This window comes from Bos indicus x Bos taurus, chromosome 10, assembly GCF_003369695.1.
Source record: "Bos indicus x Bos taurus breed Angus x Brahman F1 hybrid chromosome 10, Bos_hybrid_MaternalHap_v2.0, whole genome shotgun sequence".
Classification (NCBI taxonomy): Eukaryota; Metazoa; Chordata; class Mammalia; order Artiodactyla; family Bovidae; genus Bos; species Bos indicus x Bos taurus.
Window position 1 is genome coordinate 31,481,996 of NC_040085.1, and position 19,025 is coordinate 31,501,020.

Sequence of the window (19,025 nt, forward strand, 5' to 3'; positions counted from 1 at the left end):
CTGCAGTGATTTTGGAGCCCAAAAAATAAAGTCTGTCACTGTTTCCACTGTTTCCCCATCCATTCGCCATGAAGTGATGGGACCAGATGCCATGATCTTAGTTTTCTGAATGTTGAGCTTTAAGCCAACTTTTTCACTCTCTTCTTTCACTTTCATCAAGAGGCTCTTTAGTTCTTTGCTTTCTGCCATAAGGGTGTTGTCATCTGCGTATCTGAGGTTACTGATATATCTCCCTGCAATCTTGATTCTAGCTTGTGCTTCATCCAGTCCAGCATTTCTCATGATGTACTCTGCATATAAGTTAAATAAGCAGGGTGACAATATACAGCCTTGATGTACTCCTTTCCCGATTTGGAACCAGTCAGAACAAGACCCAGTTTACCCCTTAGTCAATCTCTCCCATCCAGAAGCTTCCATAAGCCTTTTATCCTTCTCCATCAAAGGGCAGACAGACTGAAAACCACAATCACAGAAAACTAACCAATCTGATCACATGGACCACAGCCTTGTCTAACTCAGTGAAACTATGTGCCATGCTGTGTAGGGCCACCCAGGACAGATGGGTCATGATGGAGAGATCTGACAAAACATGGTCCACTGGAGAAGGGAATGGCAAACCACTTCAGTATTCTTTCCTTGAGAACCCCACTAACAGTATGAAAAGGCAAAAAGATAGGACACTGAAAGATGAACTCCTCCACTATAGAACTATTCAATTTTGCACTTCAACAAAAAGAAAGATAAAACCAAAAGGAAGACAGGAGGTCAAAGGAGAAAGTCATAAAAGATGTGCAAACACCAGCTAATCAGATGGCCTGAGGAGCAATGGTCCCTGGGGAGGAGGCAGGAAAGACCCAAGCTGCCCCACCCTACACCAGCAAAAAGCACTGGCCCTTTTGAGGCCCAACTCCCTCAGCCCTCCTGGTTCCCATCCAGCTAGAGGCTCGGATCCAAGGCCAGGCTAGGGCCACACACTGGGATCTAGACAGCTTCCTCCTAGTTGGAAACCAGAACTAGGGTTTTCTTCCCAGAGTCAGGACAGGTGAGGCTTTGTCACATAGGTTCCCTGATTAAAAGACGAATAGTGACTTGGGCCCTGGACAGCATGCCTATCTGTGCATGTGTGATTGAGGGAGAGAGAGAAGGGGAGAGAGAGAGACAGATCTAGGCAGAGGCAATAGCCAAAGTGAGCAGTCCTGGCAGCAGGGGATTGTTGAATGAGCAGTGAGTACAGTAAATCCCCAACGTACAAACAAGTTCCATTCCGAGAGCATGTTTGTAAGTCCAATTTGAACGTTAAATCCAACAGAGTTAGCCTAAGATACCCACCTAACACAATTGGCTATATAACACTGTACTCTAATAGGTTTATAATACTTTTCATACAAATAATACATAATAAACAAACATAACAAATAAAGAAAACCTTTTTAATCTTACAGTACAGTACCTTAAAAAGTACATGACAAAAGCTGTCATACAGGGGTGGGCATTGAGTGAACAGGCAAAATGAGTTACTGACTGGATGAGGAAAAGGAGGTGAGAGACAGTGGGGCAGAAGGATGGTCAGCACTAGGAGATGGAAGGCAAGCTGCAGTTTCACTAGGGCCTGATGCTGATGGAACGCACATTCGTATCTTTGAAAGTTCACAACTGGAAAGTTCGTGTGTCGGGGACTTACTGTATGGCAGCTGGGCCATGGAAGGGCCCCAGGCGGCTCAGCACTGGGTGGGACAGCAGGAGGAGAAAGAGGCCACAGAGGCCCTGGCCAGAGGGAGAGGGCCTGAAGACCCCCACACCAAGCCCAGTCATTGTGGATCTCCTCTCCACAGACCAGAAATCTGCCAGTGCTAGAGAGGCTTCGGGTGTTTGGAGGGTCCCTTGTGGGTCAGAAGAAATGATAAGCAGAGGGAGAGGGAAGTAGATGGCCCAGATGGCAGGACACACCTGTGGAAAAGGTGGGAACTCAGGCTCTGAGTTCTCAGCTAGGCTCTCTCTGCCCCTACCCATCCCTGGCAGCTGACAGGCGCTCACAGGCCAGAGCCACAGGCAAGTTCATGTTTGCTCTGCTCCGATAAGTGGGTATGCCCTCTAGACATACTCATTTAACTTCTGGGAATGGTGAGACTATTTGCTCAAGGTAGCAGCTGTACACCTGATAAGAGGATGTGACCCAAGTTTAAAGAGCAAAGATGGGGAATTAGCATGGGGAACCTCCAGCTGGAGCCCAGCCAGGAGCGGAGATCATCCCACAACCTTCAGGAGGCTGAGCACAGAAGGGTGGGGAGCCATGGGGCAGGCAGAGGAGGCTAGAGGTGAAGAGGGATTAACAGACAGGACCCTGGGGTGAGTGACCCAGATGGGCAACCGATGTGGTCCCCCTTTATTCTGGATGCCGTTAGCATCCAGATGCAGTGGGGCATGGAGGGATGGTTAGGGCTGGGGCTGTTTGCAGGAAGTGTGGATTGGATGGACACATCTTTGCTTCTGGTGTCAGTTCAGGGCAGTAACCTGCACTCAGCTCTCACAGTGCCCCTTCTGTTGAGGGTCTAAAGACCTGGTCCCTGTGAAGTCCTGTGTTTGGTGTGCGTTCTGGGCCACGATGGTTGCCCGAGTCCCTCCACACACTCCAATGTCAGATGAGAACTGTTCATGTCTGCCATACATCCCCTCCCCGACACACTACCTCCTCCCAGAAACACAGGGGAGAAGGGACCCCCAAAAGTCCAGGTTGCACCTGGAGGAACATCCCGAGGTCCTGGGGACCTCAGTGCAGGTTCCAAAGAGATGAGAAGCAGAAGCCCCGCAGGGTCCGCTGCCCCTCCCACTACCAAGCCCTGGTCTGGAGCCCAGGGTCCCTCCTCTGTCCCAGTCCGCCAGCTCCAGCCTGGGTCAGCCTCCAGTCCTGTCCCCAGTCTGTCGCCGGTCTAGAGCCAGCTGGAGGGCCTTCCGCACTGTCTCCACATTGTTCAGGACATTGTATCGACTCAGGGCCACCAGCTGCTCAAACTCTTGGGGCTCAAAGGTGAAGTTCATCATGCCATAGGGAGTGTCTGGCCCATTGATGACAAAGTCCCCACCAGCCTTCTCCTCAGCCGTTTTTCGCTCCACACCTGTGATGGGACATGGAGAGAGGCTGGGCTAGGGTACTCTGTGGCTAGGAGTTGCCAATCCAAAAGCCCACCTCCCCAGGACATCCAGCTGGTTCCATAGGTTCTGCTTGGGCCCCCATCTCAGCTCTCTCACCCACCAGGAGGAGCCGGGCCAATGTGCATGCTGAGTCCAGGAAGCAGAGGCCAGATCGGGGCCTCCAAGAGAAAGGTTTTCATACGTTGTCCTGGGGACAGCATCCCCCTCACCAGCCCAGGGCTCTGTGGACCAGACCCAGACCCCAGGCTCCCCTCACCTGGGGCCAGGTGTGTGCGGAAGGTACGGTTGACCAGGGGGAAGTGCAGTATGATGGGTGAGCTTGGGTCCTCAGCCTTGGCAAACAGGTAGCACTCGTGGGGTTCCTTCATGTCCTCCAGGGACACCTCAATCCTGGGGAAGGAGATGCCTCGGTCCAGGCAGTACTTCTCTGTCATCTGTAAGACCTGAGTAGGGATGCTGACTTGTGCACTTCTGACCCTCCCTGAGGCCCCCTGGACTCACACAGGCCCAGGCTTCGACGCCAGCTCTGCCTCCCACCAGCCAAGTGACTTCAGGCAACACAAACAGATCCTACCTCCAAAACCCCACACGGCTGGAGGGAGCCGCTGACCGAGACTCCCTGGGGGGGGCCCTGCTGGCTCTGTGGTTACCATTGTAACCAAGGGACAGCACACCAAGACCCAGGCCCAGACAGGAGCAGGGAATCCATCAGAAACAGCATGGGCCAGAGCAGCAGTCTCCTCTTTACCCGGATAAAGGCTCCCGAGGACTCTTTTTGGCCGCCTCTCCTGACTCTCACTCTTCCCCATCACCTTCCAGATGGGGAGACCAGAACTGCTAACAGTGTTCACAAAGGTGCTCACCCACAGCTCAGAACCCAGGCCCTCCTTAAAGGGCGATCGCTCAACGCCCAGCCAGGCTGCTGTAGCAAAGACCCATCCCCCACCCGCCCTGCACTTTACCTCAAAAGGGGCATCCAAGGAATAGTCGAAGGACAGAATGAGGTCCACAGCTCTTTGTGGCTGCAGGCTCAGCGGGAATGGGGAGTTGATGGCAAAGCCTCCGTCCACCAGGTATAGACAGTCTCTCATGGGAGTGAGCTGGTTGGGGAAGGCGTCTGGATGCAAATCTGCACAAAGACGAATGCTTGCGTTTGCAGCACCCCTCTTCTCTTCGCCCCTCTCTGTCGAGAGCTCTCCTCTCTGACAGCCACGGGGTCTCCCATCTCAGCTCCCAGCCCTGCCTCCCCAGCACAGTCATCACAGTCCTTCCCCTGCCAGCCCCTCGGGGCAGCCAGAGCTCCACCCCAACCCTCATCATGGTCAAAAGGCAGAACTGGCCTCAGAGAGCCACAGGCACAGGCAGTAGGTGGGACCCTGCCCAGAGCAGCACCCACCTTTCCAGGCCACAAACTCCCTGCCAGACACATAGTCCTCGTGCAGGTAGAGGCCCCGGGTGAAGTTGGAGTTCTCGGCTGAGGTCAACCGGGAGGTGCATATGTCCAGCACAGCCTGATAGAAGGGTCCCTGAGGGGTAAAGAGCCTGGTTCTCAGCCGCCCTGGATCGTGAAGCTGGAGCTCTTGGGAGCCATCTAGGTGGAGGTGGGAGGGTGAAATACAGTGAGAAGTGGTGCCCTCCTTTGCCCAGTGGTCCTTGTGCTTCATAGAAGCCCGCTTCATCTCCCCATGCCCTTCCTCTTCCCCAACCCCAACTCCCAGGCCTCTGACCACGGCTTCCCAAACTTAAATGACTTTTTCTTTCATGGTCCCCACATTTTGAAAGTTGCCTATGACACAGCATGTATTAAATACCACCTACCCTTGAAGCTGCATATGCAACTTCCGGTTAGAATTTCACCCTGCTGAGCAATTATCACATGTCATGCTGGCCACTGTGCCAGGCACGGGTTTGCAGAGGTGGACAGGCCCGGCCCTGGCCCTCCAGGGCTCACAGCGTACCAAGGGAGAGTCACATAAAGAGGTCATAATGGTGACAGTGCCCTGAGATCAGGACCACATGGGATGTGCGTACAGTTCTACGGGACTCTGGCAGTCAGACCCTTTATCAACCTGGGGGGATGCAGGGGAACAGAGATGCCTCCTGACAAAATAATGTCTGAGCCGAACTTTTAGAACAGGGCAAAAGTTACCCAGGAAAGAAAGGTGGGGAAGGTATTCTACATAGCAGGAAGCTCATGGGCCATTTAAGGAGTGGGCTGAAGGGGAACCCTGAGGTGGGTGAGCAGAGGATCAGCCAGCTGCCTAGTAGCCCCAGATTGATCTAATTGAAGCTCAAATGGAGAATTTTAAAGGCATAGGCTTATCACAGAGCACTCACAGCTCCCACTCCATTTTCTGACATGGGCCCCCCATCCTCCAGCCTCTTTATAGACCTCTGGGCATCCAGAGACCCTAAGCTAGAAGATATCTTCTCAGTACTTCTCTGAACTGAATGGGACATCCAAGTCCTTCTCCCTCATTCCTTAGGCCTCTGCCAGGGTCCTTTGCTGGAAAGAGGTATTGGGGGCTGGGGGTGGGCTTGGTTGGGGGATCTCTGTCCTCACCTGTGATGTTCACACTGTCTTTGAGCCAGTCTAGGAAGCTGAGGCCCCGGCCAGAGGTCTTTAGGAAGATCTCATCCAGGCTGGCTGCAAAGGCGCTGCCCCACATACCTAGGGAGAAAGGCAAGGCCCCAGGCCCTTACAACACCTCCACCCACTTCACAGAGCCTGCCCTGTCCCCAGCCCTCCCACCTAGACGTACCCTGCAGGTAGCAGATCCGGGACTCGGGCCGGAGCTGCAGCAGGTGCCCCATGAAGAAATCTGAGCCAAAGAGCTCGGTGGGAACATACGTGCCGTACTTGGGGAAGCCGACCTCATAGGGGGTGAACTCGCACCACTCTGGGAGCCAAAGTGAAAGGAATGTCACTAGGGGCTTCTGACTAGGAGCCCATGGTTCCCCACCTCCCTTGTGCCAGAGCAGGAATCTTTGCCTTGTTCAGAGCAGGGTGCAGGAGGCCCACTGTGCTGCTCCAAGGCACCCACCTGTACACCAAGAACCCTGGCCTCTTACACCCGACCCCACCATTGCCTCTACCTGCTCCCTAGGTCCCCACACCCTGGCACCTGCAAAGTCCTCCCCACTGATGTTGCTTCGGACGTTGATGCTGGCGTAGATGGGGTAAGGGTTCTGGCCCCGGCTGACTGCCTCCTTCTGGTCAGACAGCTTGGCAGGATTTTCCTGGTCGGGAAAGAAGGGAGACCGCTTGGCCTTTTTGGAGTTCCCTTCCCACACCCCGTGCCACCCTGCACAGTATGGTGTGACCCCAAGACTTCACTTGCTAAGGGCTGTAATCTAGGGACAACTCTGGAAAGGACAAGCTTTGGGGTACAGCAGAGCAGAGGCCACTGTGGACTTTGTGTGGTTCCAGGGCCTGTGGGAACATCCTCCCCCTTTCTTCCCATTCAAGAAAGCACATCAGAACCCAAGGGAGTCAAGTGACATTTTTAAAGGAACAACTGAAAATCCACTTTACTTTCTTTTAAAAAGTAAATCACTAGAAAACATGTATTCCTTTCTTAAAAATAAGATATCACTTTCACAACTAACAGCCACACAGCACTGGGCCAGGACCCATAGGTCCCCAGGGTCCTAAGAACTTCACTCAGCTCTCATCTCACTTCCTAGTGTCTGCTGGGCCTGCAGTTCCAGGAGAAATCCCCAGGTGATGTGCATCATGCCTGTTTGGCCAGTGGGCTGGAGTGGCATTCTTCCTCAACAGCAGGTTGGAATCATTTGGGACACTTTCAAAGCAGATCTGAACTAGGGCTTGACAACTCACCAACCAAAACCACCGTCTCTGGAAGTGAGGCTTAGGCACTAAGTTTTTGGAAAGCTTTAGTGGAACTAAGTGCTGATGGGGTAAGGTGGACAGGAGCCACATTCATTTATTACCTACTCATCTCTTACCTCCTGGTACAGGAAATATTCAATGAGAAGGCCCCAGAGGTCAACGAGGGAAGTGCTGTGGCCGAGGCTTTCCCGGATCCCCAGTTCCTGGGCGTAGTACTGCAGGCGCTCTGTGGACATTGCCCCCATCTTACTGCTGCACACCCGAGCCTGGGCACGCTCAATAGGGCCCTGCAAGGCCACCTGGGACCAGGCGGGGTCCTGGTAGAGTGTGGAGATGCACCTGGGTATGGAGGGAATTAGGGACAGGGAGGCACAGCAAGGGGTTAGAGAGATGCAGGTGTCTGTGAGTCACCCCCTCCCCCATCCCTTGCACTGACCTGCACCACCCACTCAGAGGGCCCTGTGGACTCTGTCCCTTTCTGCTCCTCCTCACCAGATCACCAGGTCATGCCCCTGCCCCTTCAGAGCTCTCCTTTATTTTGCCCTGCCCCTACCTCACTTACCAGGTGGACCCAGAGACCCCGCTCAGGTAGGTCACAGTGTCCAAGAGGCCGAGCTCCTGTAGCCCAGCCAGGCTGCCATACAAAGACGACATGGCTCGGGTTCCACCTCCTGAACCCAGCACGGCCACCACCGGCACCTGGGCACAATGATAGTCATGATACCGTCTACTCCCACTATTGCTCGTCTGTTATTGCTTTAGCGTATCAGACACTGGTCTAAAAGTCTTGTGTTATCTCACCGAATCTTCAAAGCAACCCAATGGCATCCCCACTTTACAGATGAGGAAACTGAGGCTCAGGATGTTTAGATACTGTGTCCACAATCATACCAATAGTAAGTACTAGGCTATCAAACTGATGCAGTAGAGCCTCAGAGATGGCTCTTAACATTATACCAGGAAAGTATGTACCTGAGAGGGATATTGGATTTGCTCAAAACAGCAAGATCAAGGTTTCTCAACTTTGGTACTGTTGGTGATTTTGGGCCAGATCATTCTTTGTTGTAAGGAACTTATCCTGTGTGTTATAGGATGTTGAGCAACATTTCTGGCCGTTACCCAGCAGATGCCAGTAGCATCCCCCTCCCCTCCCCCAGTGGTGGTGACAAATGTCCCCTAGATGGGTGGGACATGAAGTTACCCCCAGCTGAGAATAAGAACTGAAGTGACAAAGGCAAGCATGCGGCTTGGACCTGGACCAGACACAAGAGGTGCCCAGATGTCTTTTTAGGATCAGAGGGGCCTGGTGGGATCAGACTAGAAACTTTTTGGCTCCTCAAATTTTCCAGGAAGGTCTGGTTCATTCCATCCCAGGCTTCTGGTTCCTTTCACTGTTTTTCCTTTCTTCTCCTGTCTTGAAAGAAATGCTCTGTGACTGCATTCCAACAAGGTCACTGTGCCTTCAGAGGGCTGGAGGAGGCAGAAGGCCTGTTGGCAGGCCTGTGCCCTTTCTACCCTCTGCCCACAGAATGGAGACCAGGTGCAGGGCAGGCATTACCAAACCAGAAGTCTAGGCTTGCTCAGCTTGTCAGCGCCAGGCACAGGAGGAAGCCACTGCTCATTCCTAATCTACCCCAGGTCTCCCCCTCAGCACTGCCTTTCCCCTGCCTCCCAGACACAGGCTGCCACGGAGCCTCCGCTTCCAAATCTCTTTGTCTACTCTTACAGACTGCATTGTGTCCTTGCCCCCACAGCCTCCCGCGGAGATGAGGGGGAGGCCCAACAAGGAGGTAATATAGATTATGGGAGGTGATAAGGGTGGGACCTTCATCGCATAGGACTGGTGTCCTTGTAAGAAGAGGAAGAGAGAGAGACTCCCCCAAACCCTTGCACATGCACAGGGGAGAGGCCATGTGAGGGCCCAGCCAGAAGGTCTGCAGTCAGCAAGAGCAGCCTCATCAGATGCCAACCCTGATGGCTCCTTGATCTGAACTTCCAGCCTCCAGGCTAGATAATAAATGTCCATTTTTTGAGCCACCAGTCTGGGGTGTTTTGTTATAGCAGCCGGAGCAGACTAATAGAGCCCCCTCAGCTCCCATTATGTACGGGGTCCTGACTCCCCCGAGCATGCCCGTCAGCTCAGGCAAACAGGCCGGCTGCCTTCCTCCGCTGGTCCCCACGCTTCCTCAATGCTTCCTGTCACCTCCTAGCCACACAGTCAGTCCTCTCAAGGAAGAAGTTGGAATTGGTCCCAGCCACTCTGGGGCCCAGCGCCTCCATTCCATACCTGGCTACTATCGGGAGCGTGGCTCAACCCCAAAGCCTGCTGAAGGGCCTTGGACACGAGCCGCTTCCTCTTCTCCAGAAACTCCTTCTCCCCATCACAGAGGTCGAAGCCAAGACGCAGGTCAAGGTCTCCAGAGCTGCCTCAGATGAAGTCGGGGGTGGGGTATTGGGTGACGGTTCAGTGGAGGAGAGCCTCCAGCCAAACCCATTTTCACAGGAGCAGACAGATGCACACTCCAGGGAACCTCTCAGGAAGACCCCACAGGAACCAGACACCCCCAACCCCCAGCTGAGCTGAGTCAGCAGAATAGCCCCCACTGCCTCACCTCATCTCTGCCTTCACACTCATGGCCACCTCCTGGCCCTGGAAGAGACAACGGCCCATCACCAGAGCACTGAGTGGGACTCACAACACTGGTTGCTCTGGTAACTGTGGCCCGGATGTGGACACTATGACTGAGCCCCAGGCTGGCCTTATCTTGACCTCCTCCCCCTGACCCTTTTTGGTGGTGACAGAGCAGGCAGGGATCCCTCAGGCACCTGGACAGGGCCTTACCTCCCCCAGGGCCACGACACACTGCTGCTCCTGGCCTAGGGCCAGAGATGAGAGCAGGATGCCAGGCTTGCTGGTCTGGGACTCCTCCTTGGCCCTCGGGTCGCCCTGCAGAGAAGAAAACACTCAGAGTGGAGGGAAAGGGGCCTCGTCCAGACTAGACTGATTTTGTCATTCGCTCCTTCCCAGGCCACGTCACTCACCTGGACCATGAGCTTCTCTCCTAGGCCCACCTCCAGCTTGGAGCTGAGTACTGGATTCACGTGGAAGGTGAACATGGCTGGGACGCCCATCTCCGTGGGAGGCTGCAAGGGCAAGAGCTGGGGCTTCTCGTAGGCTCCAGGCACTGCCAGCTGAATCTGCCTAGGGCCTGAGAGCAGAGGGCCCAGGTGAGTGCCAGGCGAGGGGGTGAGGGTGGGGTGTGTGTGGCTCATGATGGCGGCACCCCAGCAGCAACTCCCCTTTTCTTCCCCTTGGAAATGTCAGCTCGTCACCCTGCTCACTCTCTGACACGGTGTCCCACAGACAAGGTATCACAAAAGACACTCAGGGTCCTATAACCTGTCCTAGTCAGAACTGGGAGCTGTCATTGAGTGCAGAGCTCCTGCTCAGGGCTTATGGGGCTGATGATTTTGAGATTATCGTATTAAGTACATAACATGCTGCTGCTGCTGCTAAGTCACTTCAGTCGTGGCCGACTCTGTGTGACCCCATAGACGGCAGCCCACCAGGCTCCCCCGTCCCTGGGATTCTCCAGGCAAGAAAACTGGAGTGGGTTGCCATTTCCTTCTCCAATGGATGAACGTGAAAAGTGAAAGGTAAGTCGCTCAGTCGTGTCCAACTCTCAGCGACCCCATGGACTGCAGCCTACCAGGCTCCTCAGTCCACGGGATTTTCCAGGCAAGAGTACTGGAGTGGGGTGCCATCGCCTTCTCCGATATAACATGAGTGCATGCTAAGTTACTTCAGTTGTGTCCGACTCTTTTGCAACCTCATAGACTATAGCCCAGCTGACTCCTCTCTCCACAGAATTCTCCAGGAAAGAATACTGGAGTGGGTTGCCAATTCCTCCTCCGAGGAATCTTCCTGACCCAGGGATTGAACCCAAGTCTCTTATGTGTCCTGCATTGGCAGGTGAGTTCTTTACCACCGCCACCTCGGAAGCCTGGTATAAAACACATATTTTTAAAATATATATATGGGATCATATTATAATGCTGCTGCTGCTAAGTCGCTTCAGTCATGTCCAACTCTGTGCAACAGCCCACCAGGCTCCTCCTGGGATTCTCCAGGCAAGAGTACTGGAGTGGGTTGCCATTGCCTTCTCCTCATAATGATCCTATATTAATTATTACATTAATTACCAGTTTTCAACAGGTACTTTCCCCTCTGTTGCCCTATTCAAGCCCTGTTGACTGTTTTGGGGCAGGTTTGTGGCCAGAGAGAAAGCAAATAAAGCTTCATATTGTTTCTGAAGCATAAGACCTTGTGAGAACAGAGAGGGTTTGCAGGGGAGGTAGGAGGAGGACGTGGGTTCATGGCACAGAGAGGACAGGATTGGGGAAGCAGAGGAGAGCTGGCCCTGCCTGGGTGAGGCCAGCCCGGGAGGAGGCAGGGAGAGGCCTGGAGGCCCAGGAGCAGCAGGGCCTGCCCTCGACTCTGCAGCTTTCTGGAGAGCAAGCGAGACCCCAGACAGAAAGAGCTACAAATGACAACCATGAAGAAGGGACCAGACAGACCCACAAAAGAGCCCCAGATCCCAAACACTCAGGAGCAGAGGTCCAAATGGAATCCCTTTCCCTATTTGCCTTCTTTGGCACCAAATGAGACCTGAGACTTGACATGAGCAAGGGTGGAAGGAAATTAAAGAATAAGCGATACTTCTATTCACACCACAGTTTTCAGGCTGAGACTAACATGGACTATTCACAGAAAGAAACAATAAAAGCTGTGGTGGGGGGAGCAAACAGGTCCTGGGCCCGGGTCTGCTCCATCACTTATTGACTGTGTGACTTTAAGCAAGCTTCTTTGAGCCTCCGTCTCATGAATTAAAAGAGAGTAATGACTGTACCTATTTTGCAAGGTTGCTCTGAGGATTCAAAAATAAAACACTATAAAATGCTTAGCCCAGTGCCTGACTCATAGAAAGTGCCCGATGTTACCTGGGCAGCACTTGGCCCGGAGGCCCAGACTCCCAGCGTCGGAGTGACCTTACTGCCACACAGGCTCCGCTCCCTTCCCACACCTGGGCCCCCTCCTGAGTGCCTGCCTTCTGTGACCGACTGCAATGGCCCCAGTTCTTCACTTCTAGAGGTCTCACTCTTTGCCATGTGACCTCAATTCCTCCCACTAAAGAAGCCACTGTATTCTTTGCCCTCCAACTTAGAATCAGCCTTGTGCTTGTTTTGGCTAACAAAATGTTAGTGAGTGGCTGTGATGTAACCAAAGACTCGAAAAGCTCTTGCTCATCTGGACTTGCTCTCTTGCACCTCTGCAGATGTCTTCAGGACATGCCCAGGCTTGTCCACTGGTCACAGAAGGCAGACGAGGGACATGGGAGCCGAGCCAGGTCACCCCACCAAGTCCAGCCTAGATCAGCCCTGCCCCAGCTGACCTCCAGATGTGTCTGCCACTGAGATTTTATGGGTATTTTTTGTACATCAGTAGTTGAACAGATACAGCCACAATACTTGAATATTCCCAGAGATTCACTACTTTCAGAGGCAATCCATTTCATCCTTGGTCAGCTTTAAGCAATGAAAGATTAAGGATTTTCTGCCTAAGACCCATTTTCTTGAAACCAGCAGCCTCCAATCCCCCAGGAGAGAAGGCAAGACCCCCAGGCCCCTGGGCAGACTCACCGTGCCCTAGATGTGGGGCTGTCCCATCGCCCCTGAGGGTGCCCTGGATTCTCAAACACGGCTGAGCCTGAGGAAAGCAGAGGGCTGTGGGAGCCAGAGCATCTATGGGGCCCTGAACAGGGCCTCAACCAGGAGAGAGGGATGGAGGGCTCTCTGGGGAAAGGTTGAGCTGACATCCTTCCCAGGGCCTGTGCCTTATGAGCAGGGGTCTTCTGTCACAACCCCCTCCCAGGACTCAGAGGCAGTGGCCCCTGGAAGGAAAGCAGGAGGAGAGGAGGGACCCCGGCCAGTGGCTCCTTGGCAGTCTCAGAAGCCAGGGGCCTGAGTGAGCAGAGTGCTGTGCCCAGGAGGGAAGGCTGGCTTCTGGGCTATTCCCTCAGGTGGAGGCAAGGTGCCCCCTTGTCCCTGGAGATGCCTCCCCCACATGTCTCCCCTTGAGTGCCCTTCAGGCAAGTGGGCATGATGGGCTCAGTCATGGACTCCTCAAAGCGCCCCCAAGCCCTGAAGATCCCCCAACTGGTCTCCCCTACTCACCACCAGGACCCCATTAGTGATGACTTCAGGTGCGGGCACCTGGCTGCAAGGAACACATGAATCCCTCAAGATGGCTGTTATTATAATAATGTAACCAAAGCAGTTGAAGAACTTAGGGAGCAGGGCAGGTCTGGGGTAGGGGTGGGTGTCAGGATCAGGACCTCCCCTCTAAAGCCAGGTCAGCGCAGGACCTGGTAATTGGGAGCTGGGAGGGTCTCAGCCTATATGGGAGGGTATGGGCTCCACTGGAACTCACCTCTTCTCCAAAACAAATTCCACCTGCAGCTCGTGTGACTCCTACATGGAGGGAGCAAGGGAGCACCAGTTTTCGAAGTACTCCCAGAGCTTCAGGACCTTCCCGCTACCCCCAGTCCTACTCAGCTCCAGGGACTAGAAGGGAGACTGCTGTCGTGGCTGCTCATGGGCCCTGGGGTAGTGGCATCACCACCAGGAGCTCCATCCATTCAAGGCTGTGGGCAGGTATGTTCTAGACACTGAGGATTCATGACTGACAGAGACACACAGAGTCCATCCCCTCGAGGAGCCCACGTGTCGGTTTCACTCAGGGAAGGAGTGTTTGCAGGAAAGCTTTGTGGGACCAGGGCTGCAGGATGGAGGAGGTGTGTCCTGGAGGCCTGGCCCATGCTGACCTGGAGATCCCTATGCCCTCATCTCCTTGGGCTGAGCCCACTGCCCAGGTGGGGTGGCTCACCTGCTGGCTGAGGGGGAAGGTGTGTGTGTGTGGTTGGCCTGGCTTGAGGCTCCTCAGATCAAACAGCAGCAGGGAGAGCTGGTCATTGTCCAGGATGTCCTTGTCATAGAGGGTGAGCTCCAGGACATTCTGGGGACAGTGTCAAAAGGGAGGACCTGAGACGGGGCAGAGGGCAAGCATCTGGGAGGAGACCTCCCCCTCCGCAGCCCAGCCCTCACCTTCACGGCACCATGGATCCGGTAGTGAAAGGTCTCATTCCACTCGGGGTCGCTGCAGTTGGCCACCACTCTGGTCCGGGAGGGGCTGGGGGATGCCGAGGGCAGCCACAGTTGCACATAGCAGTCAGCTTTGGACACTGTTGGTAGGATGGACAGGGGTCCTCAGCCTCTAGCTTCTGGCAGGAAAGGTTTCCTGGAGGAAGCTGGGGCTGGGTAGGAAGGGCAGAGAGGGGAGGGGAGGCTGCCCATGGAGCAGGCTGGGGTGGGGAGATGGGGAGAGCCCATGTCTTTGACTTTGAGTCCATCTCCACCAGGGAGACTCCTCCCATTAAACAGGATGGAGATTCTGTGGAGACCAGTTGAAGAGATTATGTGACAGCACAGCCCATGGGGTAATTCCCAGAAAGGGCCTGATCCAGAGAACGAGCTCCAAGCTCCCGCCCAGTGTGAGCCTTGGAATGGAAACCCCTAGAGAGCAGACAGTGACTTCTGGCAGCAGCGGGCCTCACATGCTCACCCAGGCTGGCATTGCTCCATGTGCTAGACTCAGGGAGGAGTCAGTGGTCTGCATATTCCCCTCCCCTCCAGCTCCTGGCTGCCTGACCCTTGGGCTCCCTCACCAGACAGACCTCCATCCACTAGACTCTAAATACACATGTGCACTTCTGACCAGCCCCTGTTGAGCTCTGGGGAGGCCCCAGGGAGAGGAAGGGAGAAAGCGTGGCATTAGGGGTCACTCACGAAGGTCTGTGCCCTGGATATTTTTGGCCCTCAGCACCTTCACCTGGAGGTCATAGAAGGGGTGGGTCTCCCGCTGAAAGGACAGAAAGACTCAGTTCCAGGAAGCCAGCTATGGGGCCCACCTCAGGTTTCCCTCATCCCATCACAGAGCGTCAGGCAGCCTGGCCCAGGGTCACTGATGTCCCTGCGCCAGGAACCCAGGAGGCCTTGGCAGGTGAAGCACTGGGAGCTGAGCACATTGGTGATGAATGTGACCTTGAAGTCAGTCGGGCCAGGATCAAAATGAAGCTGCACTACGGACTAGCTAAATGACCTTGGGCAAGTAACTTCATTTCCCTGCTCTTTAGTTTCCCTGTCTCTAAAGTGAGTGTTATCAGAATGGCTGCGATCCAAAAGTCTACAAGCAATAAATGCTGGAGAGGGTGTGGAGAAAAGGGAACTCTCTTACACTGTTGGTGGGAATGCAAACTAGTACAGCCACTATGGAGAACAGTGTGGAGATTCCTTAAAAAACTGGAAATAGAACTGCCTTATGATCCAGCAATCCCACTGCTGGGCATACACACTGAGGAAACCAGAAGGGAAAGAGACACGTGTACCCCAATGTTCATCACAGTACTGTTTATAATAGCCAGGACATAGAAGCAACCTAGATGCCCATCAGCAGATGAATGGATAAGAAAGCTGTGGTACATATACACAATGGAGTATTACTCAGCCATTAAAAAGAATACATTTGAATCAGTTCTAATGAGATGGATGAAACTGGAACCTATTATACAGAGTGAAGTAAGCCAGAAAGAAAAACACCAATACAGTATACTAACGCATATATATGGAATTTAGAAAGATGGTAACAATAACCCTGTGTACAAGACAGCAAAAGAGACACTGATGTATAGATCAGTCTTATGGACTCTGTGGGAGAGGGAGAAGGTGGGGAGATTTGGGAGAATGGCATTGAAACATGTATAATATCATGTATGAAACGAGTCGCCAGTCCAGGTTTGATGCATGATACTGGATGCTTGGGGCTGGTGCACTGGGACGATCCAGAGGGAGGGTATGGGGAGGGAGGAGGGAGGAGGGTTCAGGATGGGGAACACAGGTATACCTGTGGCGGATTCATTTCGATATTTGGCAAAACTAATACAATATTGTAAAGTTAAAAAAAAAAAAAAAAGATGATAATCTCATAGGGTTATAGTGAGTTTTAAATGAGAAGTCATACAAAGTGCCCAGCATACGTGCTTAATACATTAACTAATTATGTTTATTGTGCATCACAAGCGTGCAGCTCCCCTGACTATAGTACCGCTGCTATAGCTGAACAGCTGAAGTGAAACCTCGAGTGAAGTGTTTAGGAGATTATCAAAAGAGAAAACTGTGATGAGCTGCACCCGCCAGCTCCTGACAAAGGCTAAATGATGGCCCAAGAAGGGTTGGGAGGTGAAGGGAAACCTAGAGTCATGCAACTGGTACTGGTCTGACAAGTCACTAAGGAGACTTGGGCAGCTTGGGCTCAGGAAAGCAGACTGCAGCCTCCCAGGAGTGAGAATCTCCTCCAGACCCCAGCGAGCCCCTCACTCTCACCACCCCCTCAACCACCAACCCCGCAACTCTACAGCCAGGCTAACCCAACCAGCTGCGAGTGTCACATCACCTCGCCCTCCTCTTCCTAAGCAGATGGGACTATTTTCAGATTATTGTTTGGCCAGGTTCTCTAAGCTCTACCAGGTAATATGGAGCGAATTGGTCCTGGCCCAGATCCAAATGCATTCCCAGGGTTGGCCCCAGTCTCCACAGCGGACTGGGCTCCCAGAACTTCTGTCCACACCCCCAGGGAAGATCAGGTACTTTACCCGCCACTGCTCGCACTGAGGTCCCTTCTTCTCTCGCTTCTGTAGCTGCACCGCACCCAGGAGGGGCAGCCCCTTGCTTGTCAGCCACCTGGGCCAGAGCACCCAGGGCATGGCCAGGCAGCCCAATTCCTGGCAGGAAACGCTGCCTGCACTCTGGCCACACTGGCTGCTGGCTTAAGTCTGACAGGTAGCTGGGGTGGGGAGGGTGGAGCTGGCTGCTCCACTGAGCACTCTTAACTGGGGCTGGAGGTGGGGTTTGACATGCTCCAGGAAGTGCCTGGAGCCCAGTTTCCTGTCAGAAGGGACTTCGGACCCTTTCCAAGAGGATGCAGAACGGGCAATCTGGTTCCCAGTCCCAGCAGCCCCTGGTTATCAGGGGGCTGCTTATGGAAAATAGATGCCTGAGCCCTAGCCCCAGATGACTTGATTTAGTGGGTATGGATAGAACCCAGGTGTTTGCATTTCCAACAAGCCTTTGAGATGATGCCAACACAGGTGGTCCAGGGAAGAGCAGCCAGAAAGTGCTGCATTAGGGGCCCAGTCTCCACCAAGCCACCAGAAAATCCTAAAACCAACACCTTTCAAGTCCCACCTTCCACGAAGCACTTAAGCAGAAACTTGGAAATCTCTGGTGTCGTGTTTCATCTGAACTCAAAGTATTTCTAATCTCTCAAGGTCCCCCTCACTTGTTCTTCAGACCCTGAGGGGGCACTGCACTAGGCCCTGGTCCAAAGGTGAAGAGGGCCCGACGTCATCCTGGACAAACTCAGACTCCTGACTCCCTGTGGCTTCTGCCCAGGTGCCCTTCCTGAATCAGTGGAAATGCCTGGATGGTCCAGGGACAGAAGCAGGCACATAGCCAGGTGGTATGGATAAGGGCAGGCCAAACCCGGTCCGCTTGTCCTTAAGCTACTGGAGATAAAGAGGCTTCAGAGTCCCCTCTGACCATCGTGAGCCTGAGGCTGCAGATGGTGTGTGATGTCCCCCTTTCCGTGGACCACAACCACTGAGGTGTCCAAGATAGGCACCTTTTCTGGAAGAAAGGATCTCTAGGGCAGTGAGTTGTTGGGAGATACACTTCTCTTCCTCAACCAAGATCATCTCCTCTCTCTTTCCCGTGGCACAAGTTGGAGACTGAAAAAATGACATTCCAAATGAAGTGATTCAACTCCAAAATGAAACCCACAGGCAAGTGCTGACCAGAAACTCCCAGAACGGCTATTGGCCAGGTCCCAAAGCGGAGTGCCTATTTCTGCTCAATTGGAGCATGAGGTCAAGAACCTATGCTGGGATCTCAGAAATGGTGTCCCACCCTCTTGGTGATCTGTACACAGCAGGGGAGACTGAAGAGGGCAGGGGGGACGGAGCTAGCTGGGGGCAGAGTCAGCCAGGCCTGGCAGCCAGGGCTCCTGACAGATTTTCTAGGCTGTTACCACACCTTCTCCTGGAAGCCATTGGCCCCATGCCTCAAGAAAGTCAAACCTCTTAGTCCCAGATGTTTTTCGAGAGAACTCAGGGTGGCCAGAGATGGCTCTCAAGGACACAGGAAGAACAGACTGCTGTTTTGAAGCTGGTCAAAGGGGACCCACACTTCACTTCTCAAACATCCCTCAGTCCCTTACTCCCACCAACTCCACACCCACCATGCACTTCCCAGTCATTCTCAGCTGCAGGAAGAGGCATGAGGCCGTAACATGTGAAGTGAAGGGGAAACAGTTTGGATCAGCTACAGCTGCGGTGTGTCTGACACTTTGTGATGAGATGTTCTCCATGCATAGAACGGCAAGCCACTCCAGTGCTCTTGCCTGGAGAACCTGATGGGCTGCTAATGGGGTCGCAGAGTCGGACACAACTGAAGCGACTCAGCAGCAGCAGCAGTTCTCCATGCATGCTGTCAACGCAGCAGCTACACACTAGCTGAACTGGACAACACAGATCAAGACAGTGTTACACTGATTTTTTTTCCTTAGTCACTAATCGGATTAGTCTTTCCAATTCTTTTTAAAATAATTTTTTAAGCTATAGTTTAATTAAAAAAATTATTTATTCACGGCTGCACTGGGTCTTCACTGCTACTCTAGTTGTGGTGTGTGGGCTTCTCTTGCGACGCTCAGGCTTCAGTAGTTGCAGCGCGTGAGCTCAGCAGTTTCAGCACACGGGCTATTTCATACTCCACAGCATGTGGGATCTTCCTGGACCAAAGATCAAACCTGTGTTCCCTGCATTGTCAGGCGGGTTTTAAACTAATGGACCAC

At 53.4% G+C, this 19,025-nt stretch overlaps 1 protein-coding gene across 1 annotated transcript; it reads right to left on the reverse strand.

Moving 5' to 3' along the window:
• Window positions 1-1,416: 1,416 nt before the first annotated feature.
• On the reverse strand, window positions 1,417-18,732 carry PLA2G4F (phospholipase A2 group IVF). The gene is made up of 20 exons (XM_027553622.1): window positions 16,771-18,732; window positions 14,909-14,981; window positions 14,168-14,304; window positions 13,950-14,078; window positions 13,494-13,534; window positions 13,238-13,280; window positions 12,704-12,770; window positions 10,046-10,212; window positions 9,846-9,950; window positions 9,616-9,653; window positions 9,291-9,426; window positions 7,566-7,702; window positions 7,120-7,342; window positions 6,276-6,390; window positions 5,913-6,050; window positions 5,714-5,821; window positions 4,547-4,741; window positions 4,113-4,279; window positions 3,407-3,593; window positions 1,417-3,113 (listed from the first exon to the last, which is right to left on the reverse strand). The coding sequence occupies exons 1-20, from the start codon at window positions 16,879-16,881 to the stop codon at window positions 2,893-2,895; spliced, it is 2,538 nt and encodes an 845-aa protein (XP_027409423.1). The 5' UTR covers window positions 16,882-18,732; the 3' UTR covers window positions 1,417-2,892.
• Window positions 18,733-19,025: the final 293 nt, after the last annotated feature.